Raw genomic sequence first — 8,234 nt, forward strand, 5'->3', positions numbered from 1 at the left:
ATCAACATGATCCTATAGGGTCACTGGCTAGAGCCCATGAGTCACTGGCTTGAGCGAGGGGTCATTGGCTTGGCCTGAGCCCCCTGGTCAAGGCACATATGAGAGGCAATCAATGAACAACTATGAGTTGATGCTTCTTATCTCTCTCCCTTCCTGAATGCCTCTCTTGCTTAAATAAATAAATAAATAAATAATAAAAAGCTGAGTCAATCAAGTCCTGATATGCTTGTGAGAGAGCGGCTTTATGTCTGTCATCCTACTTAATTATTAACAGCATACCCTTTCACTTTCACAAAGTATCTCAGTTTGGGCATCAAGTATAGGTCACCCTATCTGTAATGGGAAGGGCTTGGTGCCAGCAGGGTATCTTCTTGCACTGCAGTATCCCAGTACAGGGCTTAGCATGTAACAGGTGCTTTATTAATATTAGTTGAAATTGTATACATATTTTTAAAAGCCAATTTAAAGGAAAACATGTAGATGTGGCAAAAAAAAAGTGAATTTATCCCAAATAGTTTATTAATGTACATATTAAAATGTTTGGTCCAAATTCAGACGTGCCATAAGCATAAAATGCACACTGGATTCCAAAGATGTAGTACAAAAAAAAGCAATGTCTAATATCTCATTAATAGCCTTTATGTTGATCACATGTAGAAATGGTAGCACTTTTGATACACTGAACTGAATAAAATACATTTCTAAAATTAATTTCACCTGTTTCCTTTTATATTTTTTTGTTTCTTTTTAAATATATTTTTGATTTTTTGGTTTTTAATTTTTTTTTACTTTTAAAAAACTGTTGCCTGGCCTGACCAGGCAGTGGTGTAGTGAATAGAGCATCAGCCTTGGACGCTGAGGACCCAAGTTCCAAACCCCAAAATTGCCGGCTCAAATGCTGGCTCATCTGGCTTGAGCATAGGCTTGCCAGCTTGAGTGTGGGTTCACTAGCTTGAGTGTGGGGTCGCCGTCTTGAGTGACCCCACGCTCATAGATCATAGACATGGCTCCATCGTCTCTGGCTTGATCCCCAGGTTGCTGGCTTGAACAAGGGGACACTGAGTCAGCTGGAGAACCACAGTCAAGACACATATGAGAAAGCAGTCGATGAACAACTGAGGTGCCACAACTATGAGTTGATATTTCTCATCTGTCTCCCTTCCTGCCTGTCTCTCTCTCTCTCTCTCTCTCTGGAAAAAAAAATGTTTCCTGACCTGTGGTGGTGCAGTGGATAAAGTGTTGACCTGAAAGCTGAGGTCATGGGTTCAAAACCCTGGGCTTGCTCTGTCAAGGCACATGCAAGAAGCAACTAATACGAATTAATGCTTCCCACTTCTCTCTCTCTAAAATAAATATTCTTAAAATGTGACTGCTAGAAAAAATAAAATTAAACACGAGACTTACATATTTTTGTCAGTTGGTGGGACAGTGAGAGGTTACTATTCCAATGTTCTCTATTATCTGCTTCCAGAAGGAACGAATGAGGTCTTTGTTTTGTAATTTTGAAAATAAAAATGACATGCACATCATGAAATAATAAATGAAAGAAATTAAAATCAACTGACAGAGATGGTAGGAATAACCAGTGTTGACCTTAACAGACCAGGGAGTCTTCCCCTCCACCCAGAGAACATGTTGATGTTGATTCTGAAACTATCCACTTTTTAAAACAAACCTAAGGACAAAAAAGAACGAAATGTCCTGAGGTTGCTTTTATTCCAAGAATTCTGCAAGCTCCACCCAGATACCATTGGCACGGTATCGTCCCACAGCATCCACATACAACAGCACCATGAGGGCTCCCTGGTCCTCTGGCCTGTCAACATGACTGAGTCCACCACTGAGGGCTGGCCTGGTTGCCCCTGAGTGGTCCCTCTGCATCCCCCACCTCTTGGGTAGGCAAGGAGCAGGCCTCAATGCCCATTGGTCCCACACTAATGTGGTCTGTGCCCTGCAGCCCTGCAGTTCTGTCCTTTTCAGAGGGTATTGCCTGCAGCCTCCCATTAAGAAAGGGAGTCTTTCCAGTCATAGGCTTCTTCTCTGTCCGCAAGGCTCCTGATGGCCCTGCCCACAGCCCCTGCCCAGGCAGGGAGTGGCCACATACTGGACCAGAGTCAGTCACTGTCCTCTAGGAGCCTGGGAACAGGCCCCTGCAAGGAGGTTAGGAGGCTGCTTGAGTCACTGTGGGCTGGATCAGCATGGTGGTGGCCTGCAGTGGGTAGTAGCGACCCCGCCAAGTCTTCCAGAAGATGCCCTTCTTACGCTGCTGCCGCTGCTGAGGGATTGAGTGAAAGTACTGGCCGTTAAGGTTGGAGTGGACACAGGTACCAAACCACCAGCCACCTTCAGGAATCAGAAAAAAGAGAACATGGTTAGGCAGGGTCCTTGGGTCTCCACTGGGGCTGTCACCGAGATGAGGCCAGGTGTTGGGACTTTATATGCTTTATTTCTTTTTAATTTTTTTAAATTTTATTTATTTATTCATTTTAAAGAGGAGAGAGAGAGAGAAAGAGAGAGAGAGAGAGAGAGAGAAGGGAGGAGCAGAAAGCATCAACTCCCATATGTGCCTTGACCAGGCAAGCCCAGGGTTTTGATTTTATTTTTTCTTTTTTTCTTTTTTTTTTTTGTATTTTTCTGAAGCTGGAAACAGGGAGAGACAGTCAGACAGACTCCCGCATGCGCCCGACCGGGATCCACCCGGCACGCCCACCAGGGGCGACGCTCTGCCCACCAGGGGGCGATGCTCTGCCTCTCCGGGGCCTCCCTCTGCCACGACCAGAGCCACTCTAGCGCCTGGGGCAGAGGCCAAGGAGCCATCCCCAGCGCCCGGGCCATCTTTGCTCCAATGGAGCCTCGGCTGCGGGAGGGGAAGAGAGAGACAGAGAGGAAGGAGGGGAGGGGGTGAAGAAGCAAATGGGCGCTTCTCCTATGTGCCCTGGCCGGGAATCGAACCCGGGTCCCCCGCACGCCAGGCCGATGCTCTACCGCTGAGCCAACCGGCCAGTCACAAGCCCAGGGTTTTGAACCAGCGACCACAGCGTTCCAGGTCGAAGCTTTATCCACTGCGCCACCACAGGTCAGGCATTTTATATGCTTTAGATGGAAGGGCTTTGGCAGTGTTTGTGAAATTGTATTCCAAAGAACCCCAGGTTGTGACAAAAGAGCCTCAGGGACACTGGGTCCACTGACCCAATAACCATAGCTTTCATATCTGTAACCGTGGCAAGTCATTTCTCTGTGCCTGGCACAGGGGGAACAATTATTCAAGACTCATCGATTTATATTAGGTTGAACCATATGAAATTACCAGTATTCTCTCATTTTTGACCCACCAAAAGCCAGTTTGAGATGTTTCACTTTATAGGGCCTGGGATCTTTCTTCAACTTCATTAGAACAAAAGGCAGTTTGTCTTGGTGGCTTTGCCACATGCCAGCCACTATCCCACAAATGTCATCTCATTGAATTTTCATAATCCTATGGAATGGGCACTGTGGTTCTACTCATTTTAAAGATGGAGCAACTGAAAATGGGAGAGGTTGAGTCAGTCACACAAGGGCACACAGCAAATAGTGAAAGGAAGGGAATGGATGAAATTGAGGTTGAAGGCTGGGCAGGGTAGCAGAAAGACAGGGAGGGGAGGCCCCGTAGGCAAGACCAGAGAGACAGAGCTAACTCACCAGAGAGGTTCTTGGCACAGTTCTTGTCCCTGCGGAGGTCATGGTCCTGGTCCCAAGTGGAGAAGGCTAGAGAGAAGCCACTGGGTGTCACAGTGGTAGCACCCAGCTTGCTGGCCACGGGTGCTGTTAGCTGCAGGCTGTAGGCTGTGTCCTCACCACCCAGGTGGACAGGAAACTGCAACGACTCAGCATTGCCCTCCCAGTCCTGCAGCTGCACGACCAGGTGGCTGCCACGATCTCCCAAGATCAGGTGCACCTTCTCTAGACCCAGCCAGAACTCTCCTGCAGTGGGAAAGGCCATTGGTGAGACCAGGACCCCACTTCTGGAACACCCTCCTTCCTCTGTGCCTCTGGCCACTGGAAACACCCACCTTGAGGATCTCCAAAGCCAGTCTTGTAGGCTTCCCAGGACTGATTGAAGTCCACAGAGCCATCTTGGCGTCTCTGAATTATAGTCCAGCCTCCATCTGCTCAGACAGGCACAAGATCAACAGGAAGACCCTTCTCACAGGGAGTTCCAACTCCTCCATCTGGCTCCCAAACCCAATGCCACCTCCAAACTCAGCGAGGGCAATGCTCCCCTCATTCATCCCAGCAGGACTGGAGGAAGGTGATCAAAGGAAGGAATATGGTGGCCTAGCCAGCAGGCCAGAGGCTTAGCCTAGATGTTTGTCCCCAGGCCAGGTAGGGAAGGTGGGAATGGAAGTAAGGGGGGGTAGGCTGCATTTGACAGAAAGACAACAGGGTCCTAGTGCACCAGTATATCCTACCTGAGGTCATCCTGCAGTTAGCCAGGAAAGGCAGGGATCCCTGAGGCTGGATCTGGAAAAGTCCACTTTGCCGTTCTCCCTCTTCAAACAGCTCTTGGCAGTCCCTGGGCAGCCCTACATGGCATAAAGAGGGGCAGGATGATTCAACCAGACAGCACTCCTGAGGGTCTCAGGAAACGGCATTTCTAGAGTCTGGGTAGTGGGCAACAGGGATATGAGGGGGCAATCCTGAGTTCATGATGCACCACCCTACTTGCCTAAAGTCTTCTGTGGCTCCCTCTGACCTTCCTCAACACTGCCTACAAGGTGCTGTTGGACTGGCCTCCGCACTCAGCCTCCCTCTTCCCACACTGCATGCTTACCCCCTGGCCACATAGCCTTCCTTGGACCACACATCCTCCTGTCACAGGAGGGTGGTCCTTCTGCTTAGGACGCTCATCCCTCATGCCTTTTCTACCTCAGTCTAAAGATCCCAGGTTCTGGAACAAATCCTAGACCACCCCAAACAAGGCCAGACTCCCAGAGAGGGGCATCAAGGACTTTTCACTCTCAATACTTGGATCATCTTGTGGTCTCTCCTCCACTCCGTCCACTGAATGAGGCCTCAATGAGGCCAGGGACATGGAGTGTTCTTGGTAAGGTTGGCACCATTGCTCAGGCTGATCCTAGTCCACAGCAGGTGTTTAATAAAGACACCAGGAATGAATGAATGACAAATGAATGACTGCAGGAAGTAGATGGGGATGGCGGGGAGGGAGTCAGTCGGCCAGAGCTGAGCTGAGCTGGACAGGCTCTGCTTTGTCTAGTGGAGGATTAAGATCAGGCCTGGATGAGACTTAGGGGGAGATGCCCTGCCTGGGATCTCAGGTATCAGCGGGGGAGCTGAATGATTGAGGAGTAATGGAGGGAGGGAGGGAGGGAAGAAGAAAGGGAGGGACAAAGGAGGTGAGTAAGGATGGATGGCTACTGCTAGTAGGAAGTCCCACCCCCAGTTTAGCAAAGAAAGTAGAGGAAAGGTCACCTGTGGGGGAGGGGTAGGCCCAGGCCAAGGGGTGAGTGTGTCCTAACCACAGGGGTGGGGGCCAGCCCAGAGTGACTGAAGACACTTTCCGGCCCCTGGGGCAGCTCCCCTTTCCCCTACTTTCCTTTCTTCCAATCAGGACAGGCACAGGGCCAAACTACCAATGTGGCTTCCATTAGCACCAGCTGTTTCTCTCTCCAGCTCTGAACTTTCACCTACTTGGCGGGACTGAGCCAGAGTCTGGGAGTCCCCAAACCCACCAGTTTCCCCTTCTAATCCCCTCCACACCCTAGCCTGGACCTGCTGGCCCATCCAGAAGCCCCTGACCCAGGACAGTAGTTTGGGAGGGTGTACTGGACCCTTCCTGGTGGGAGCCAGTAGGAGCAGTGGGATGCAGGAAGCCCTTAAAACTAGAGGGCTGGAAGCCAGCAACCAACCTAAAGGTGTGAAGAGGGGAAGCTGACCTTTTCACCCAATGGCTGCTGCAGACAGCCTGAGATACCAGGTTGGGTGGGTAACAGAGGTAGGAGGACCAAAGGAAGTCAGCTGGATATGGGGCCATGAACTTAGGGTGGGGCAGAGACATGGGAAGCTGGGAGCCTGTGTTGACATAAACAGATATGCAGTTGGAAATTTGGGGCAATTTCAGGCATACACCCAAGAAGGACCCAATCTTCAGATAGTGGCGATGGCCAGCTCTTTGTGGAAGTGGGGAGATGGGAAGTGGGGGTGATCAGACACTTTAAGGCCAAGAGAGGGGTGAAAGACCAGGTACTTCGGGCAGCAGCCCTGGATTTGTCAGAGATGCAAGGGTGAATGTGTCTGGCCAGGGAGATAGGGGTCCCCTGCCTTTGCTCCACCTCCTAGATCCACACTCCAAGCCTCAGAATCCCTCTCCCAGACAAGTATTTACTATTCACCTAATAAGGACTCCAGACTCCCTAGCTGGCACCCTCTTGTCCACCATCGTGCCCTCCTAGAAAGTTCCAACCTAAATGGAGTTGTCCTTGAGCTGCACCACCCTGTACCACACACTCCTGCAGCTCAATTCCATTTTAGACCCTCTTTCCCAAACCCCCTGTTCTATTAGTGGCCTGCAAGACTTTGGGGGAAAACCACTGGCCCACCGGGGGAAAAGGTGGGGTGGTTAGAGTAGAGCTGAGCAGGGAGATGCTTCCATCAGCTCTTCACCAGAGCCCACAGGAACCCGGGGCTAGGTCCTCTCTCCTTCTGAAGTAAGTTGACCATGACAAGGAGGGGTACAGGAATGGCAAAGTGTATGTGTGCAGGGGGGAGCTGCCAGAGGACAGCAAACGACTGGACACTCACTGCGCAGGTGGCTTATATTGTGAACGGGGCCAACAAGCTGGGACATCTTGGGTAGCCTCTTCCTCCTGGCAGGTCTGCCCACCCCATGGTCCAGGTGCATGGGAGCCAGGAGGCCCACCTGGGAAAGGACAGGAAGGAGAGGGTCGGGTATAATTAGCTCACATCCAGACCCGCAGGTCCAGCTTCCACACCCCTCCCCAGCTAGGGCAAGAATCTGACACCTGGCTCTGCAGGTTCTGGATTTTCAGATGCTGCTTCTCCAGGTGCCGCTGCTGCTGGGCTACCTTCTGGAAGAGCTGCTCGATCCTGCTGTTCTGAGCCTTGAGCTGAGTCTGAGAAGAGTGTGAAAACCCCGGTGAGGACCCGGCCTAATACCGTCAACCTTTCCATTCATCCACCCTCTGTCCTTCCAAGTCTTTTCTCTCTGACGCTTGGGCAGGAGAGCTCAGGAAGCCCTGGACGTGTCTCCCTTCCGTCCCCACCCTTCCAGACTCGCAAGAGAGCAGCAGCAGCGCGGACAGCCACTCCCGCTAGCTCGCACGTACCTGCAGGCTGCGGAGGGTCTCGGAGGCGGCCTCGCTACGGGAAACTAGACTCGTGGGGTCGTGCGGGGGCGCGGCGGGTGCCCCAGGCTCCTCGCAGGCGGCCCCGCACGCCCCCAGACGCCGCTCCAATGCTCCCAGCTGTCCCCGGGTGCGCTCCACGTGTTCGCGCAGCCCGTGGCCGAGCTGCAGGAGCCCGTGCGCCAGCACGTTCACCTCCTCCCAGGACGCGAAGCGCGACGGTGGTTTTGCTGGCGTGGGGTGACCCTGCGCGCTCAACAGCCCAGCGGTGGCAGCGCACAGCACTAGGGCTACTCCGGCCGTCGGCGCACAGCGCATCTTTCCCGGTGGCCTGGGCGCGGTGATGCCGGGACTCAGACACTAGAGCGCCGGGGCGCAAGGTCGCGGGAACTAAAGACGCGGGGACCCTGAAGGAGGCTCGCGCGGGTGCGGAAGCCACAGGGAACAGGTCTCGGATTCAGTCCTTCGTCCTCTGTTTAGCGGGTCCCTGCAACGCCCATTTTATAAGGGAGGTGCGAGAGAGGACAGGCTGCTTCGAGGGGGAAGTGCGGGGCGTGCCGAGGGCGGGGCGTGAGGCCGAGGCCGGGGGCGGGATTCTGTGCGTTTGAGGCCTAGTAGTTAATAGGCGGGGTGCAGGGCGCCCTAGAGACTCCTCCTCAGCTGGCCCTGGCGTGCCTTCTCTGCTGCCCATTGGATATGTGACTGTCCCTCTCTCCGTGATCCTCTTTCCGAGGCCGGAATACCGAGCCCCCAATCCCACCCCGCCGTTCTCAAGTGGGAAAAGGAGCTGGCCTACGCGAAGACTGGGTGCGCGGGCTGCATTTTTATGCCCTTCTTGAGTCAAATGCTGGGGAGAGGGCAGGAGACGTATGA

At 52.6% G+C, this 8,234-nt stretch overlaps 1 protein-coding gene across 2 annotated transcripts; it reads right to left on the minus strand.

Moving 5' to 3' along the window:
* Window positions 1-398: 398 nt before the first annotated feature.
* On the minus strand, window positions 399-7,873 carry ANGPTL4 (angiopoietin like 4). 2 transcript variants are annotated; one of them, XM_066352302.1, is made up of 7 exons: window positions 7,344-7,873; window positions 7,020-7,130; window positions 6,799-6,916; window positions 4,449-4,562; window positions 4,050-4,145; window positions 3,679-3,744; window positions 399-2,343 (listed from the first exon to the last, which is right to left on the minus strand). In XM_066352302.1, exons 1-7 carry the CDS (start codon window positions 7,677-7,679, stop codon window positions 2,162-2,164), a joined length of 1,023 nt encoding a protein of 340 aa, XP_066208399.1. In that variant the 5' UTR covers window positions 7,680-7,873; the 3' UTR covers window positions 399-2,161. The 2 variants fall into 2 exon arrangements, with proteins under 2 accessions (XP_066208399.1, XP_066208397.1); XM_066352300.1 differs by having other exon boundaries at window positions 3,679-3,960; window positions 7,344-7,872.
* Between the last annotated feature and the right edge of the window lie 361 nt (window positions 7,874-8,234).

This window comes from Saccopteryx leptura, chromosome 1 (genome assembly GCF_036850995.1).
Source record: "Saccopteryx leptura isolate mSacLep1 chromosome 1, mSacLep1_pri_phased_curated, whole genome shotgun sequence".
Lineage (NCBI taxonomy): Eukaryota > Metazoa > Chordata > Mammalia > Chiroptera > Emballonuridae > Saccopteryx > Saccopteryx leptura.